The sequence below is a fragment of the Amphibalanus amphitrite genome, unplaced genomic scaffold (assembly GCF_019059575.1).
Source record: "Amphibalanus amphitrite isolate SeventyFive unplaced genomic scaffold, NRLGWU_Aamphi_draft 000289F_arrow, whole genome shotgun sequence".
NCBI lineage: Eukaryota > Metazoa > Arthropoda > Thecostraca > Balanomorpha > Balanidae > Amphibalanus > Amphibalanus amphitrite.
Window position 1 is genome coordinate 611,588 of NW_024881784.1, and position 18,309 is coordinate 629,896.

General features: G+C 49.7%; 2 protein-coding genes across 10 annotated transcripts; one reads left to right on the plus strand and one right to left on the minus strand.

Annotated features, from left to right (window-relative positions):
* The first annotated feature begins 248 nt into the window (after positions 1 to 248).
* LOC122387541 (cytochrome c oxidase assembly factor 7 homolog) lies at positions 249 to 2,549 on the plus strand. Of its 9 annotated transcripts, none has more exons than XM_043377830.1 (3): positions 249 to 412; positions 1,108 to 1,240; positions 1,725 to 2,549. In XM_043377830.1, the coding sequence occupies exons 2-3, from the start codon at positions 1,141 to 1,143 to the stop codon at positions 2,318 to 2,320; spliced, it is 696 nt and encodes a 231-aa protein (XP_043233765.1). In that variant the 5' UTR covers positions 249 to 412; positions 1,108 to 1,140; the 3' UTR covers positions 2,321 to 2,549. The 9 variants fall into 9 exon arrangements, with proteins under 9 accessions (XP_043233765.1, XP_043233764.1, XP_043233762.1 ...); XM_043377829.1 differs by having other exon boundaries at positions 256 to 412; positions 1,122 to 1,240; XM_043377827.1 differs by having other exon boundaries at positions 274 to 336.
* Positions 2,550 to 10,990: 8,441 nt separating this feature from the next.
* LOC122387553 (neural/ectodermal development factor IMP-L2-like) lies at positions 10,991 to 18,079 on the minus strand. Its single transcript, XM_043377863.1, has 10 exons — positions 17,853 to 18,079; positions 16,309 to 16,375; positions 15,968 to 16,028; positions 15,082 to 15,221; positions 14,747 to 14,881; positions 12,824 to 12,893; positions 12,446 to 12,545; positions 12,091 to 12,199; positions 11,686 to 11,808; positions 10,991 to 11,426 (listed from the first exon to the last, which is right to left on the minus strand). Exons 2-10 carry the CDS (start codon positions 16,372 to 16,374, stop codon positions 11,415 to 11,417), a joined length of 816 nt encoding a protein of 271 aa, XP_043233798.1. The 5' UTR covers position 16,375; positions 17,853 to 18,079; the 3' UTR covers positions 10,991 to 11,414.
* Between the last annotated feature and the right edge of the window lie 230 nt (positions 18,080 to 18,309).

Below are 18,309 nucleotides of genomic sequence, written 5' to 3' on the forward strand. Positions count from 1 at the left end.
TGCAATCTATTCATGCGAGCAACTTTTTCCTTATCCCCGGGTAGGCAAATATCAGTAGGTCAGGTTAGGTAAGGTTAGGTTATGTTCTGATAATTTTTTCCGTGTTTAATTTGCTATCCTACCCCATTTGCTCCCCCACCCAAAAACCCCGGTTCCCAACCTTTTCCCTGTTTTGTTTGGTATTATGACGTCATTTTCATTGAATTAAACATGCACACATTTTTCCTTTTCGCAAATGGCAACGGCGTCAACACGTTGTTTATATCCTAATCGCCGCATTCGTACAATGTCGTCCATAATCATTTCGTCGGTGCCTATATATGGCCTTGCGTCGGTGTACGTTACGTGACGCGGGGTGAGATGGCTGGATTTTATCAAGTTTTTGTGTGACTTTTTGCAGTTTTGGTGACATGTAAGTATCATTTCTTGATTAAGGATGTCAAATAATGGAAGATTGTCGAAAATTTCCCTTTGAAAAAGCGTGCCGGTCCTAAAGTAAATATTTACCCTTTGAGGTCCAGTTTTGAGGTTTGTTTTTGCTTTCAGTCTTGTGTTTGAAATCGATGACATTGTTTCATGGATATTTTTCGGTTTTGGTGATTGGCATAGGTTTTTGTAGCATTCGAATGTAGACCGATCACTCAGACGTATGGTTTGGTCATTGGTGATGTTACATAATAGACTATCCTATCACTATACCGATACTGACTTGTGAGGCTTCGGTCAGCTTTAATGGAAAGTGTGAATGTCTAACGTCAATTCAGTCTCTTTGGAATAAAGTGCCTTCAGGAATAAGAGACCGATTTGGGCAGTGAGATATTTGGGAACTCCGGTCCCAAAAATGGGAAGTGGGAACGTTCCTATATTTGGGTACTCATGACCATAGTTCTGCCTACTGAGGGTATAGTGAAGTGAAGGTCAAACCTGGACTGAAACACACTTTATCTTCTCAGTCTCTAGGCTTCATGGAAGATGAAATGGTACTGATATGAGAGCTATAAGTATAATGTATATGGAAATTGGAACAATTGTATATGCTTAACACCATTGCTGCAGGGAATTAATGCCTTTCATGTTATTTGCATCTGCATGGTATTTTTCTTTCAGCTTTTTATTTTCAGATATCTTCAGCAAGCAAACATGTCCTTTGATCTGAAGTCAGAGAAGGATGTAAAAGAATATGTTGAAAATTTGGGCATTGAATATAGATTTGGATGTTATAGTGAAAAGAAACCTGAAAGTGAGTTGTTTCTACATTTATGAATTATAACTAGTGCCTCTGCTTACTGCTAAATCACCTGGTATAATGTAATGTGTTGCTCTGTAACTATATTTTGTTTAAAAAATGCATAGAGCTTAGTGTTATTGCTGTCTGCTTTTAGCACAATGTAGTAAGTCCATTTCACTTTTGTTTTGTTAATTTTATTTCTTTTTTTTAGTTCATTCTTATCAGTTTTTATATGTTGCATGATTGGGGTTGTGTTTGATGGATAAGTGTACCTACTTGACGCAGAATTGCCACTGGGGCGGGAGTGGGGCCGTGGGCATGGATAGACAAAGCATCATAGATATCAGATGACCTAGAGCTGGCATTCAAATGCATGATTGATGATTGCTCTTGTTAATACAAAGATCAACAATGCTTATTGCTCATCATGGAAGCATTTTGTGATCTGTGTTCAATTTGGTCATTTTAAGTGGATAACCCAGCTGATGCCTCCCAGGCTGTCACCTATTGGCCGACTACTTTGAGGGGATTAAGAAGGACTTTGAGCGAGCAGCAATAGTCTACAAGAGCACATGCGACGACTATGGGTTGGCTGAAAGCTGCCACAAGTATGCCTCATATGCGTTCACGGGCAAAGGCTGCAAACAGGACGTGGAAGGTGCGATGCGCTACTTCACGCGCGGCTGCGAGGCCGGCGGTATGCAGTCGTGTCTGAACGCGGGCCTGATGCACCTGACGGGCGCCACTTCCAACGGCCAGACCAAGGACGTTCCACGAGCCTTGGAGCTCATCGAGAAGAGCTGTGCCGGCAACAACCCGACGGGCTGCTACTACCTGTCCGGCCTCTACATCAGCGGCGTCAAGGGCCACCACGAGAAGGACATGAAGACGGCGTTCCGGCATGCCCTCAAAGCCTGCGAGCTGGGCAACATGTACGCGTGCTCGAATGTCAGCCAGATGTATCGGAAAGGCGACGGCGTGGAAAAGAACGAAAAACTGGGCGCCGAGTTCAAGCAGCGTGCTTTGGACATGCAGGAGCAGGTCAAGAGCCAGCTCAATGTCGGCTTCCAGCAGGGTGCCGAGGGATCATGATCCCGGTGTGGTTGGCTTTGTAGTTTCTGTTTGTGATAAATGTGAATGCAACGAATTTTTGTTGTACATGGCCTAATCAGAATGTTACATTCTGATCATTTTAAGCAGTCAATAGCGTTGTTGCTTGTTATTGTTTAATGAACGCAACATTAAGACGCTTTATTGCCGATGATATAAGTCACTGGCTGTAGTCGAGGAAATCCAACAATAATAAACAAAACATATGTTCTTTGTTTTTTTTTTTACTGCACCATTTTTCGTTTTCGCTGTTTTTAACGGAACCAGGGCAAGAAACAGAACATGACGTAAGTCGTGGAACATCGCACGAAGGCTCGCTAGCTTAGGGGGCAAATAAAGGACCGCATCAATGAACTCGAATTGATTCGAGTTCTGAGTACAGCGTGAACGTCACATTTAACATTCTACTAGTTTCTCCTTTCTCGTCGGCTATCCACTGATCCAATAAAGATGCAAAATCACACGAGAGCTAGCAAAATCAAAGACGCTGTCGATATTTTTAGGATTCGCCGCCGGAGAACCGCCGCCCTGCCCCAGTGATGGTGCCGCCGTGGTAACAGGGTCGCGCTGACCCAGTCTGCTCGGGAAGCCCTGGCTCCACCGATCGCTGATTGTTCCCTCCGTTCCCGGCTCCGTCCGTGGCGACGCTAATGAAACCGCGGTCCCCACCCAATGAGCCATCGTCAGTCTTCCCGGTGAATTGCCCGAACCAGGCACCGAGGTCAAAGTGTGTGACGTGCACCCGAAACACCCATGATGAAGTTCGCTACTCAGTTCAGGCAATTGATTGTTTCCGTGAAAATGTTTGGTTTATGTAGGTACACAAACTGCGCAAACTACCTAATACCTATTTTTACATGGTGTCTTGATGCTTCTTCTCTACATAAATGCACGTGAGAACTTCCGGGAATTTCATTGAGCGGTTGCGCCCGTTGCGCTACTGGCATTTTAACCCGCGCCCTGCTGGGGGAGGGGCAGGGGCAGATCCAGGAAAACTCCAAAGGGAGGGTCATGAATCGAAGTGGTGCCCCTACCCTATACCCAAAATTAAAAACTCAACGGATTTCGTCCACTTCATTTTGGTGGTGCCCCCATTTTCAGTTTTTTTATTTTTAGTCAGTATCTTAGCTCTTAGCCACAACCACATTTACCAATTGTAAGCAAGTATATATGAATGTGCTATGTGTATATATGTTGTGGACGCTGAGTAGTGAGTACTTACCAGGAACGTTATCAGGTAAGCAAATCGTTGTCAGTCCGACGAACTTGACCCTGGCGTCTAAAGGGTCTGTCCTTGACACTTCAGGCTTGTCAGGGGGCAGGGGCACCAAAGTCCTTCCAGGGACACCACAAACCTGTCAGGGGCACCTACGGCCTTGTAGGGGCGCCACAGGCCCGCCAGGGACACCACAGGCCTGCCAGGAAGCAGGGGCACCACAGGTCTAGCAAGTATACACGACAGGCCTGTCAGGGGCACAACGGGCCTGTTGGGCCCATGAGCACCCCTAGGGGCAGGGGCACCACAGTCCTTCCAGGGGCACCGCAGGCCTGTGAGGGGCACCAGCGGCCTAGTAGGTGCACCAGTCAACACAGGCCTGCCAGGGGCACCACAGACCTGCCAGGGGCACCAGAGGCCTGCCAGGAGCACCACCGACCTCGCAGGGGTAACATGGGCCTGTCAGGGCCCAGGGGCACCACGGGCTTGTCGAGAGGCACTTCAGGCTTTTCAGGGGCGCCATAGTCCTCTCCGGGCGCAGGGGTAGCAGGGGCACCAGAGGCCTGCCAGGGGGCACTACAGGCCTAGCAAGGGCACCACTGGTCTATCAGGGGCACCACGAGCCTGTCATAGCCAGGCATCTCAGGCTTGTCAAGGCCCAGGGGCACCACAGGTCTGTGAGGGGCACCAGCGACCTAGCAGGGGCACCAGTCAACACAGGTCTGCCAGGGGCGCCACAGACCTGCCAGGGGCACCACAGACCTGCCAGGGGCACCACCGGCCTCGCAGGGGCACCTTGGGCCTGTCAGGGGCACCACGGGCCTGCCGAGGGGCACTTCAGACTTTTCAGGGGCACCAGTCCTCTCCGGGCGCAAGGGCACCAGAGGCCTGTTAGGGGCACCAGAGGCCTGCCAGGGGCACCAGCGGCCTAGCAAGGGCACCAGAGGCCTGCCAGGGGCACCACAGGCCTAACAAGGGCACCACGGGCCTGTCAGGGGCACGGCACCTCAGGCTTGTCAGGGCCCAGGGACACCACAGTCCTTCCAAGGGCACCACAAGCCTGTCAGGGGCACCAGAGGCCTGCCAGGGGCACCACAGGCCTAGCAAGGGCACCACTGGCCTGTCAGGGGCACCTCAGGCTTGTCAGGGCCCAGGGACACCACAGTCCTTCCAGGGGCATTACAAGCCTGTCAGGGGCACCAGAGGCCTAGCAAGGGCACCACAGGCCTGCCATGGACACCACAGGCCTGCCAGGGGCACCACCGGCCTTGCAGGGGCGCCTCAGGCCTGTCAGGGGCACCACGTGCCTGCCGGGGACACTTAAGGCTTGTCAGGGGCGTTACAGTCCTGTCAGGGCCCAGGGGCACCAGGCCCGTGGTGTCCCTGTTAGGCCTGTGGTGCCCCTGGCGGTCCTGTGGTGCCCCTGTCAGGACTGTGATACCCCTGATAGGCCGGTGGTGCCCCTGGCAGGTCTTTGGGCCCCCGGGCCTCAAGGGGGGGGGGCATGACCCATGTGACCCCCCCTTGGATCCGCCCCTGGGGAGGGGAGGGGGTTGAACACCTCGTGCGATTTTTGGCACACCTTACCATGCATCTTTTTTTGCACATATTGGGAAATTTTAGAGTAAGGTCAGGCCAGTAGGTCACGTCAAGTGACCTCACCTCAGAAAAAAAGTTGTCATGCTTGCCATGCAGCTACACCGAGTGAGGATCCCTTGAACATTCAGCGATTATAAGAACAGCTGTATGTTCAAAATGTTTATCTCGGAATTGTGATATCGGTGACCTATGGTCAGGTCAATTTTGCGCCCTGTCGATTAGGGATAAGTCAATGGGAGAACCCCTTTTAGACGAACGTCATTCGAACACCGAAATATAAGTGACCATGACACGTTGAACCAGAAAATGACACATGTGGCCCTTTCGTACCTATGTCCCTGAGGTCATCTCGGGTCACGAATGGTGTCCAACAGTTTTTCGCCAATGCCTAGGTACATACCTATCTATTGATAGTAAAACGCTACAGCGATGAAAACGCTTTAGATATGTGACGATACGGATCATGACGGTACGGATCGACTGATATGCAACACGACCTTTTCCGGTCAGATCACGGGTCATGACCGTTTGACCTAACATCAAATTTTTAAGCTGACCTTCCAAGGTCAAAGTACAATTTATTCTAAGCGTCCCGTCGAGAGGAGCACTGTGGTGGTAAAAGTGAGCGCGCGCAAGTTTTGAGTCAAAACTGTTAGTTCAAGAAACGTCTATTTTGACTGTTTTTGCCCCTGAGTAGGGTAAGGTGCATGCCTAATTAGCGACCCCCTTAATTTGAACCGTCATTGCTCACGCTCTGTGGGTGCCACTGTGTTATTGGCCTGATTTTCGGAGAGATCGTTCATTTTTCTATTAAAATATAGTCATTTTCTGCCCCAATAGGTATTCACTAACTTATTTGTAGTGAGCATTTTTGGCAAACCATTGCAAAAAACGCTAATAGGGAACTCTTCCCGATTAGCGACCGGGGAGGGTCGCTAATAAGTCTATGGGTTTCCCCATATTAAAAATGGCAAAAAAATGCGACGCCGGAAAAGATGAAATATGATCTCAAAAAGATAACCTATACGCAAAGCACTCAATCACTCGAACAGGAACGTTTATCCAACACATTTACGTGAGTAAAAACTGATTACGTGATGCACCGAAGGCGAAAAGAAGGCGGAAACCCACGTTTTGCGGGCTATCTTGTATGATATTCGAGGTCCGCCCTGAATTCGGCACACCTGCAGTCGGTGACGACATTTGGCATCCCCTGCCACACATTGCAAGCTTCAGCAACACCTCATTTTCATTTCTCTCTTTTCCCCTTTCTTTCCCTTCTTGAGCTATTTGCGACCATGTCAGGCGCAAATAGGAAATATGAGTTGCGACACATTTTTAACCGCCATGCTGTGCACAGTTGAGCGATTCACTATGGGAAAACGGCAATCGATTAAAAAAGGAATGTCGAATCAGAATAAAAAAGGTGCATCATCCTAATGTGCATCGCTTTTCATCAGAGAGGGCCCAAACACACACGTTTTGGATAAGAAATTCGTCATTTTCATTTAACCCTCGCCCGCACATGCCATTTTCCCATCCTAGAACGCACATGGGGGGGGGGGTGGTTGCCACCCCCCCCGCGCCATTTCGTTCCTGTTGGAGATAGAGCTTAGCAGTAAAAACCAAAAAGATTCTTTGGGAAGAGACGAATCCAATGATACCCAGTTTTACCTTCTCAGGTCAGTCATTGACCTTCCAGGTCAGGTCAAACTAAAAAATGTTGCTGTTTTGGGTCACCGTTGGATATCAAGTGCGCTGCTTATCAAATACCGATGACGATGCTGTTTTCTGGTGCCAAGCCAGCTAGAACCTCTTTGTCACACTATCCGACCAGAATTTTGCTGCTGAGGTCATTTCAGGTCAAGTTAGGTCAAGGTCAATTATATGTGTTTGTATGTCTGTGTGTGTCTGTGTGTATACTGATGTGTGCACCGATTGTTTTTGGGTCCATATCACATGAAGTCATGATCTGAGAAGCTTTTACCAAAAATGCAGTCAAAAAACTTCAAAAAAAGTAAATTCAGCTTGCCTAAAACGCAATTATCTTAGATGACCTAGGTTGACCTTGACCCTGACCTTGACCCCTGTACATCGTCGAACAACACGTTCCATGATAGGTGGGAGGTAAGACTGGCAAAAAAGGCCGAAATCAAGGTGTCAAAAGCTCACAAGACCCATGGCAAACGCAAGATGTTGAGAATTGGCCATTTGGGTCATGACATGACCTGACAAACAAGGTCATATCTCCGAAACCAAAAATCACAGAAACTTGAAATTTTCAATGGACATCAAGAAAGGATAAACGAGCAGCTATACGAAAAATCAGCCTTCTAGCTCTAAAAATGTTGAGTGCAGAGCAGAAAGACTGCCTGGGGGGGGGGGGTGGCAACCACCCCCCCCATGTGCGGGCGAGGGTTAAACTGACCTGAAACGTCCCACCAGAAACATCGACGACCGGAAAATAATTTAATTTGATAACCAAAGTATGGCTGACCTTTTGACGATGCTTTTACCCCGTTTTCTCCTGCCAGTTTTTCTGTAGGGAGGTAGGTCGCAAATCGGAAAGGGTCGCTAATTAGGCACCTTACCCTACCGTAGGTCAAATTTGGGGGCAGGCTGGAAAAAACGTTAAAAGAGCTATAAAGTGCATTTTTCCGCGGCGCTGTAGCTCTATTCGTATTCGCCGCCGTGTGGCGGTTCACTACATGGTGGTTTCCATTGGCGGCGGAACGGGGAGGGCACCGGGGCACCGTGCCCCCCTTTGATTTTGGCATTTTAACAGTAGCCCTATGGGAGTTGCATGGAAAGAATGGGACCAAAAGTCGGCAGTGCCCCCTAAATTGAAGGTGTTCCGCCGCTACTGGTGGTCGCTTGTAGCCATGCAGGTAAGTCCAGTGCAATAAGTCTAGTTTAGTACAATAGGGTAACTGTGGGGAAAACGCACCCCTGGGTTAAACGCCTCCCCTAAAAAAATCGTATTTCTTATCGACGGATAGGTGTTTTATCCTGTCTTTCAGAACAGTCAGCTGCTTGTTTACGTAGGTCTCTATTTCCGGTTCTGCGTCTTGAGGAGCAGCGTGGGTAGGTGCTGATGTTGGTTTTGGGTGTTGTTTTTGTTGTTTTTACAGAAGATTCCTAAGATTTTGATGCCCTCTTTATATCACAAAACTTGCTATTATACACATCACTCAAAACTGCGTTTTATTGTCATTCTGTTGAATGTATTATGCTGCGGCGTTAGTGGCGCGTTTTTTGTCAATATTTTGTTGACCGGAAATGGAGTGGATGGGGCAAGACGCCTACTCGATGCATGGGGCAAGACGCCCCCAGTTTTCTGAAAGGGGGGCGTTTTGCACGGTGGGGAGAGTGCATGGTAGCGCCCTGTAGGTCGGGGTCGAAAAGGCCTCTCCCTGTCCTTTTTTGCTGATATATCCTAAACGACTGCAGATATCGTCACCAAACTTTCAGGACTCCTCCGGGCATCCATTTTACACATTGCAACAAAATTTTATTCCAAAGGCTATGACATGTTGACCACAAATGACGTCAGAATGACGTCAAGTTCTGCCATGTTCATCATTTTCTGTTGATGGAAGGGGTAGGGGCGCTTTGCACATGGGTGTGGGCGTATTACCCAGGGTATGGGGCAAAACGCCCTTTTGTAAGGGTATGCGAAAACTTTTTTGGGGGGTTAAATACCACACGCAGGTGTCTTTTCTTGGTCTCAAAGCGTAGTGAAAAGAATGAGCTACATGATGGTGCCCAAAGGTTTAAGTAATCTGTGTTGGGTTGAGTGTCAGAAGGTTTCGCGCTTAAGGGGGGCGTTTTTGACCTATTCACCCTAATGGTTAGGAATGAGTTCTACATGTTATAAATGTAGCAGTGATATGTAGCAGTGATGGTATCGACTTGCACTGCCGCCCTACACTAGGTAGGTACCATGGGCGGCGCCACCGGGGGGGACGGGGGGGACAGGTCCCCCGCTATCGAAAGTTAGGGGGGTACAGTACCCCCCTATCGGCGAGGCCCGTTCAATAGTTGATAATAATGCATTGTAGAGTTATCCGTCGCATTTAATGCATCGTTGGTTAATCAAGGCAGATTCTGAGTAAAGATTGCTGTTGGGATGTATCGCAGGGGGTCCTGGTCATCTGCAAAAGGTGCATGGAGCTGTGATGCCTGTAGTTATAAGGTGATCGGCAGCCGGCAGGGCCTCGGGGATCGTGCCCCCCCCCCTTCTTGGGGCGCCAGGCAGGGTTATTACCTCCCCACCCCACTCCACTGCCAGACCCCATTGCCGACAAAACCAAGTTTACTGAAATTCCATAGAGTTCCGTTACTATATGGATATTTTCCATTCCTAATTAGTCAAATTCAAGCATGGCAGTTCTACCACAGGAACTATTTGAAATCTATGCCATTTAAACCCAGCACTTGTGGGGACAAGTGTTCGGATAGATCACAGGCATGACCAAAAAAGCACGCAGTAGCCCAAGACCTTATAATTGGGTAGCATCGGCTCCCTCTCGTCAAGGGGTTCGATAGCACTCGTTTTTTTTTTCTGCAAAACTAAGCTCGGTCGGCGGCCGAACGGCTGGGGGTCTAATCGAGCCCCCCCCTCTCCCCTTCTTACGTCAGCGGCTGTGAAAATGCCATTACCAGCTGTTGAAACATGGCAGTTGCTTTTGCATGAGTGCACGAAAGGGTTTTAGGTACGTGATACGTGAAAGGTTCTACATGAAAATTGAGATACACCAGCTTACCAAATTGTGCTCACTGTGGTGCGCTCGGTTTTACCTTGACTAGTCTTTGAATTCTGGGGTGAAACAGACCAGTCAAGAAACCTGTTCCATAAGGAGAGCCACTAATGCTAAAGAGATGAGGGATGAGGTTTCCAGAGACCTTCATTACCTCCCAAAGGGGGTGCCCCGCCATTTGCCAATCCCTGCTGTAGTTGTTACGATTGGAGGGTGAATATGAGAACGACTGCAGGTCGTGCCAGCTCGATCATGACGAACACAATGGTGCCGACATCACAGCTCTACTGCCATTTTTGACGAAGTTAATCAACAAGGACCGGAATCCTACCCTGGGGCATTTCACCTGCAGAGGTCGCCGGACCTGAGACCCTTTCACTCAATTTTTTTCAACGGTGCATGCGCTCGTTTTTTCCCGCGAAGCTCTTGGTAAGTAAAATCCATCAGAAAGTGTGAACAAATAACGGCTGGTGACCTTCCATGACCTAGCATGACCTTTTGAGTGACCACTGACCACCGATGACATGACCACTGACGGCTAGCCATTAGCTGCACCCTGCCCGTTGCATATGGATCAGGTAGTGATGTCATGATTCTGAAATTATATTGCAGTTTTGACGCACTTGTTAGAACAGAAGACATTCCCACTTTTCCTCCATGACTATATGATGGTGAAGCCATGAAGCTGACCAGACGTAAGATCGAAAATTTTAAAGTACGAAACGTAAGAATAGCTACTCATCATACCTAAGCAATTCGCAGCTTGTAGGAAACCAGCTTTAAGTTGGCAAGACTGCAAATTTTGATTTAGAGGCAAGGAGGCCTGAAAAGGTGATCGATCTTAAGTGTCCTAGGATAAGTTTGGAAACGGGATGCACCATTCGATGTGTTTTGGGCTTTGCCAAGTTTCACGGCATTACGTGCCTCGTTTTTTTTTTTGCATATACGATCAGTATCTACTTTTGGGATTTTCGGTCAGGCAAGTCCCCCGTCCCCCCCTATCGAAAACCCGTGGCGCCGCCCCTGGTAGGTACGAATATTTTATACGGCGTCTGCCATTATAGAACAGGGAACACATTGCACATTGATTGTGTATTTCATCACTGAATTCAATTCATAGAACACAACGTATCTTCACAGTATGCGATTGCCGCCGACTCTGAGTCGCTGGCCTTAATCATAACAATGGGTGGACTAGCACAGTATGTGATCACTGTGTCGGAACGGGTGTCTCATCTGGTGGCTGATGCGGACCCGACTCTCGGATTGGCGAACCCGACTCGGGAACGGACGGGTCCGGCTTGGGGACCGGCGGACCCGCCTCGTGGACTGGTGGGTCCGCCTCCGGGACCCGGGGGTCCGACTGGTGGATCCAACTCTGGGTCCGGCTCGAGGACTGGCTGGCCTGGCTCGGACCGTCTCGGAGTTCACACGACAGTTCAGTCCACGGCTCTCGTCAATCCATGAGACGCCTCCAACGGTGTGCCACAGCAGCTGCCGTCTACTTACCGGCCTGGAAACAACAGACGGTCCCGGTCAACCGAAACTCGGCTCACATATGGACTGCAGATGAGTGGAAGATGGTCTGACCCTGAACCGAATGGGTTAACCTGAACTGAACTGAACTGAGCTCTGATTTCGAACGATCCCACAGTGACACACCAGTTGAGGGTCATTAGATTTTAACCTGAACGGACCTTTTTAGATTTTAACCTTAAACGTTGACCTCGATTGGTTAATAGCTGTGACCTTGAAGGGGACATAGCTCTGACCTTGAACGGGTAGAGGAAGGTCGTCACTGAGTCGGACGAGATCTCGTTGCTGGCGATACACTGGTACTGGCCCATGTCGGACCACTGAAGGTCGTCGATGATCAAGTCCCCGCTGGGGGTCACCTGAAGCACCGGGAGAGAGGTCACGCCTGGTATGGAGGTCATCGGGCTAGGACGCCTATCAGGCACACTACACTGGGTAGAAAACAAATCCGCATAAGATATTTAGCCCCTGACTGACTGATCATAAGGGGCTGATTAACGGATAAATTAAAATATCGGCAGACCTTGACTCTGTAACCGTCGAACGATTTTTTGTCAACATTCCGTGATTCCCTGTCTACGTCGACCAAACGTGCTTCTACCATCAGAATTTCCGTGATTTCGTGAATATCATCTACCTACCGTGATTCTGCCCGATCCGGTCTCCAGCGGCTGGTAGTTCCGTGTCCAGCTAATAGATGGCGCTGGGAAGCCGCTGGTGATGCAAACCAAGCGAGCCTGGGTGCCCATCCTGGAAATGTTTTAAGCGCTACTCAGTACTCTTCTATTTATCTAAATGTATGCTTTCCATAGATTTGATAGGTAATCCAGCATTCGAATAAGGCATGCAGTAGCAAAGGCTTGGACATGGTACAAATGTGCATGCATTAGGATATCATTGCAAGGCACGTAATAGCTAGGTATGCATCGTGACCGTTTGCTCATTAGGCCGGCTAGGTTAAGTAGATAATTGTTGCGGCTGATTCGTTTCACTCACATGGCGAGAATCTTTGGTCGCCACTGGACGACGCGGACAGCCTGGAACGGCGAGCCCTTGGCCTCCTCGCAGGCCAGGATGGACTCCTCGCTCAGCGGCTCTGTCGTAAAATTAGTCGGTCGGGAGTCATCGGCTTAGACACCGATATGAGAAATTTAATCGTAATATTTTGAAAAAAGTTAAATATAGGGAATGCCAACCGAAATGCATTTCTGCCCTATCAGATGTAAAGGTTTGTAAGTGTTTATAGCATTTGGAAACATAGATAAATCAATTTTTGTCATTGCTTAATAATAATGCATTAATAATTCTATTGACTGCTTCCATAGTCAGACGTCATGCTGTTTTGTCCTTATTTTGGCTAATTCCTATGGTTACCTGTAACGTAGAGCTGCGTTGTGGAGCTGGCGACCTCACTGGGCGTTCTTCCTTGGCAGGTATACTCGCCCTGGAGACAGATGAACGGGTCAAATGTCTTATGTATGTAAACGGGTGATGAGCTGCGGGACTGCAGGTTCAGTCGCCGGTACGAACAAAACATAAACGGCGATACGGATCACACCCTGGCTCGGTCAGCTGTGCCTTATTTTGCAGAGTGTGCAGATGAAACTGAGGAGATTCCAGCTGTGAAGCGGAATGAATTAGTATGACCGTTTTGGTTCCAAGGAATTCGTTAAAAGAAAACAGTTTCTCTGTGACCTGGCCGACAGACAGGGCTGTTGAAAACATCAGTCTTTTTTTCCCCAATATAGTTTCCAATTGTAGCTGTTACTGATATAACGGATAGCCTATTGCTTCTGACTTTCTGAGTTTGCCAGGTTCGGGTTGGGGAGAGGTTGTCGGTCGATAATGTTTTACGTTTCATTGTTAGGTGTAAAATAGCCGTTTTCACGACGGCCATCTGGTACACATTTGGTGCACATCTGGTACAGATTAGGTGAAGATTTGGTCAAATCAGGTTCAGTGTGTCTCTTAGCAGCTATCAGCTAGGGTTGCACTAATTGCTTAATGCTTATATGCCTGCTTTGTCATATTATCAGAGAGCATCATCGATTAAAACACTGAAACATATTCATAAAATGAAGATATTTGCTGTAAAAGAAATTAGGTGCAGATTTGGTCAAATCAGGTGCATTCGCCGGATAGCCCGTCGTGAAAACGGCTAATATACGGCTTGCAAGTTCTAACAGAAAGTAACGTTCCAGACTTTAGTTGTAGCTACTGCGATCTTCGAGATATATCGTTGGTTTACTTTCAACAGATGACCGATTGTGTACGCATCTTTTGAAATGGAAACTACTTTTATTGAAACACCAGCCCAGTCTCCATTATTATCCACCAGGTACCAGATACCTATTTGGTTTGGTATTATGGTATTATGTAACAACAAGCGAATACGTAAGACGGCAGCTGACCGGTTGTTTTGCCAGTACCGTTTCCACCTTTCTTTGACCCTGAGCGGTAACGGTGCCAGTGACAGCCCCCGGCCCGACATTTCGTCGTGGGTGCAGACCCAACGGCAAACCGGCTTTACCGATATCAATTTTTGACACCGTATTTGGGAACAGTCGTGTAATACCCGACACGAATACCTTTACCAGGGCACCGGTTACAAGGGCAATGTGTTTCGATGGCTGTATCTTGATTCGTGAGACGCCTTTACATGAACGAAGGCTTTATTTTGTACCGATAAGCATTCCTGAAGCTTCACCATTCGTTTTCCCTTTTCCAGATGCCAAATAGGACCGATTTGGTGAGCCCTCCACACATTGCTAGGTTTCAGCGACGATGCTTTGTTCTGGATGGCACGATAGAAATGCCCGTTTCTATTAAGCCAGCAGGGGACGCCCATTTGTCTGAGCCCGTGGACAAGGAGGCTGATGCATTGCAAGCCTTTGTAACAGACAGACGTGTAGAAGTTTCCTTGGATCTTTCCCTATTACATGGATTGATTATTCCTGTAGGTTGCCGTGCAATCCATTGGAGTGGCCGTCTGGCGCCATTCGATATACTGAAGCCCAATTATATTGACCGCAAATTTGCCTGCACCAATATCGCCTTTGCAAAGGCCTCATTTAACTTTCGAATGCTGAATAAATCGAATCACACATAATCCCAGCTAGTTATTTTCTGGTGTGCCCTGATCTGGAGATTGGGTAATTATTGGTATCTGATACCGATGCTGCTCAGTGCTCACGGCGCGGCGGCCACGAAGGCTGACCTGATCGGAGGGGCTGACACAGTCGAGGTGCCAGACTGACCTGGTCGGCGGGGCTGACACGGTCGAGGTACCAGACTGACCTGATCAGAGGGGCTGACACAGTCGAGGTACAGCCGGGCGCGGGTCGCCCCGATACTTGTGGCCGAGTCCAGCGGCAGAGGCTCCATACCCGACAGCTCGCTCCGCAGCTCGGCGAGCTTGTCACTCGCCCGGTCCTGAAGACATGTTACATGAACATTTCAAGGTTCTTCGAAAAAAAAGAAGAAAATAGTTCATTTCATTCACGGTTGTCATTCCATTCACGGACGGTTGTCATTTTTAAAGATGTGCTTTCGCCAGATATTCTGTATAGTGACGAGTGACGACATGGCATTGGTATATACCGACTGTGTGCGGCACCGGCCTCGCGTCTCACCTGGGCATGGACGGCCTTCCCCCTGAGCCACTGGACCACAGGCGGCGGTGAGCCCATGAACTCGCACTCAATCATCGCTGAGCCCGACTGGCGGGTCGTCTTCAGCGGGCCGGTGGCCTCCCCCAGCTGTAGGAACTCGCCTGCGGGCAGCACGGGGACATACAGACACGGTCAGCGGGCCGGTGGCCTCCCCCAGCTGTAGGAACTCGCCTGCGGGCAGCACGGGGACATACAGACACGGTCAGCGGGCCGGTGGCCTCCCCCAGCTGTAGGAACTCGCCTGCGGGCAGCACGGGGACATACAGACACGGTCAGCGGGCCGGTGGCCTCCCCCAGCTGTAGGAACTCGCCTGCGGGCAACACGGGGACATACAGACACGGTCAGCGGGCCGGTGGCCTCCCCCAGCTGTATAGGAACTCGCCTGCGGGCAACACGGGGACATACAGACACGGTCAGCGGGCCGGTGGCCTCCCCCAGCTGTATAGGAACTCGCCTGCGGGCAACACGGGGACATACAGACACGGTCAGCGGGCCGGTGGCCTCCCCCAGCTGTAGGAACTCGCCTGCGGGCAGCACGGGGACATACAGACACGGTCAGCGGGCCGGTGGCCTCCCCCAGCTGTAGGAACTCGCCTGCGGGCAGCACGGGGACATACAGACACGGCTCCGCTGGGGAGGGGTATCGGGTATACATTGGACCCGTTAGTGTCTGCTGACTAAGGCGAATTCGTCATGGGTGCTAATCGCCTAATGCCAGCATCAACGCCTCAGATACGTTGTTGCGATACTCAACTCTGAATTGCTTCAGTTGCGGTACTGAATAATCCGATTGCGCTTTAGTGAGGCTGTTTCGTGCAGCAGAAGATGTCGGTATTGCGAACTTACCCAGTTCGGTAGATGCAGGAGCTCGTCTGCTCATCCGACCTGGCGGTGCCCTCGCTAGGATCTATATGGAAATGGTCAGTAATGAAGTTAGTGAAGGCACATTTGCCTCGGCTTGAATAAATATTGCAATCAGTTACCTCATTTACGATTCGCTATTGGTACGGAAACTCGGGACGGAAAATAGAAAGAATGCCACGGGAAGATAGTTTTTATTTAGTTCTGTCAGGTGTTTGCCTACATTTAAACAAGTCAAGCCAATGGGTGGCCGCTGTCCTGGCACTATGCAATAATTTTTCACAGTTATTTCCTTTAACATGACTGTGCAACATAGCGGCGAATACCTGTGATGTGATCGCTGTGAGACAGAGCAGCAGCCGCACCGCCCATCGTCCCACGGAGCTGGTCATCCTGCGGGACACAGCCACGTCGGTCACCGGGAGTACATCCAGACACCGTTAAACATTCGGACAGGCCCGCCGAGATACGGCGACACCCGTGTACGCTCGGCCGCCGAATACTGACACCTCGGCCGCCACTGCCATAACGGACCGACTACGCATTTAGGCGGTGACATCGGCGCCTCAAATGGCTACCCTACACGTGTCCATGGATGATTGAAGTCGTGTCAGACGGGCCCGCGCTCGTATGATAGCTGGGGTCCGCGCGACGCTGGACAAACACCCAATACCGTTCGACTGTGGTCACTCGTCTTCATGCAAATGTATCGTACTATGCAGTGGTGCAAACCCTAATCCATGAAGCCGCCGTTCATCTTTTCTTTTTCAACACGAGATAGACACGAGGGGTTGGTGCTTTGGGCCTGATTCGAGGTATTTCTCTCACTGCGCTCCATGAAAGCTAAGATGAAGGGGTTCATGCCACGGCTATAAAATAATTATTGGCCAGAAATACAATGCGCAGTAGGTGCATGGGGTGAAGAATTTCGACGGATTCCTGCATCACCATTGCACTCCGCTTGTGACGGCTAGGCGAGAACAACTTACTGACTGCCTATAGCCTGATGCACGCATGCATAATACAGGTAGAGAGGAGTCCAGGAACCTGAGGCGACGGACGGGTACTTCCCGTGAGCAGATGGTGGAGGCCCAGTGGGGACTGAAATTATGCTGAGCTGACTAGCTGCCTGCAGGGAAACTCAGCGCTCTCAGGTGCAGCCCAGCCGTGAGTTTTAAAAGGGACGACCCGCCTTAACGATACATTGCTAGTTAAGACCCCCAGAGGTCAATCAAGGACCATTGAAAATATAGACGTAAATTATACGTTCCAACTCGCTAAACGTATCCTTAATCCTGTGGTGACTAAGAACGATTTGACCCCAGGTCATCGTTGCAAGGGATTGTTCTTCGTTCTATAGCTGTTTAGGTGCGCGCTGCCGTCTGATCGCGTCGATGTCATTCCATGCTTACCAAACGTTCTTAAGATCCTTCAAATTTTCGTAGCCCGATAGCCCGGTAACAGGAAGGCCTCACAGTATTTTGCAGCACTAGATAAGTAAATGAGACAGTGATTTTGTGATGTCATTAAAACAAGTGAATTATTTGCATGTTTTGTTTCTTCGTGCTATCATCGCGAAGAAAAACAAGGTGTCTTTCTTAGCGAGGTTATTAAATACAGTTTGTGAGTATTTTTAGCCTATCAACATCGGTCAACTGTTAACGTGCCTATGATGTATACGGTGCTGAACATTGGACACTGCACATGGTGAACACGCCTCACCAAAGTTAGCCGACTGATACTGCAGCAATGCGCGCGCCCGCAGGTCTACGCAAAAAAAAAGAATAGCGAGCGCTGTGGCGACCAATGCTGCCTAACGGTCGGAGCCTGACATTCAGAACTGAGGGCACTGATAACACCGAGAACTGACCTGAACTGTGCTGTTGTGTCGGCCGGGGGACGTCCGATGGCGGTGTGGTCTGCCCGGGGCTCTGTGCTGGTCTCCGGCCGGAGGTGGCGGCCCCGGATATATGGGGAGCGCCCGGCCGCCCCAGCGCAGGCGCCCAGCCACCGCGGTCTCCCCACGGCGCCAGCCAGCCGGTCCGCTGACCGCTCTCAGCCGAGCCGGCGGCGCGAGACAGCTGTGAGAAGCCGGACATGGCCCCCTCGTTATCTGGCCCTGCCGATGGTCAACTCCCTGACAGGCGTGCCACGGGGAGGGCCTCGTAATTACGTTTTGGGTAGGAAGTGGCAACTCGCGTGACAATAACGTCGTTTCCCGACCCTGGCCGTGCTTCTGAACGAAAAGATGCATCGCTTAGGCTGAGAGGATTAGGATATGATGAGAAAAGGAAACGGTGCAGTTGAAATTTTGAAAATGTTAATGA

Bases quoted from the DNA above. Each gene is read 5' to 3' on its own strand.
- LOC122387541 (XM_043377825.1), top strand. From the start codon at position 287: ATGTCGTCCATAATCATTTCGTCGGTGCCTATATATGGCCTTGCGTCG. The intron at 337-1,121 runs GTACGTTACGTG...TTTTATTTTCAG, and splicing joins ATATATGGCCTTGCGTCGGT to ATATCTTCAGCAAGCAAACA. The intron at 1,241-1,724 runs GTGAGTTGTTTC...GATGCCTCCCAG, and splicing joins TAGTGAAAAGAAACCTGAAA to GCTGTCACCTATTGGCCGAC.
- LOC122387553 (XM_043377863.1), bottom strand. From the start codon at position 16,374: ATGACCAGCTCCGTGGGACGATGGGCGGTGCGGCTGCTGCTCTGTCTC. The intron at 14,882-15,081 runs GTGAGACGCGAG...ACATGTCTTCAG, and splicing joins GGAAGGCCGTCCATGCCCAG to GACCGGGCGAGTGACAAGCT. The intron at 11,809-12,090 runs GTAGGTAGATGA...CCGGTGCTTCAG, and splicing joins CCGGATCGGGCAGAATCACG to GTGACCCCCAGCGGGGACTT.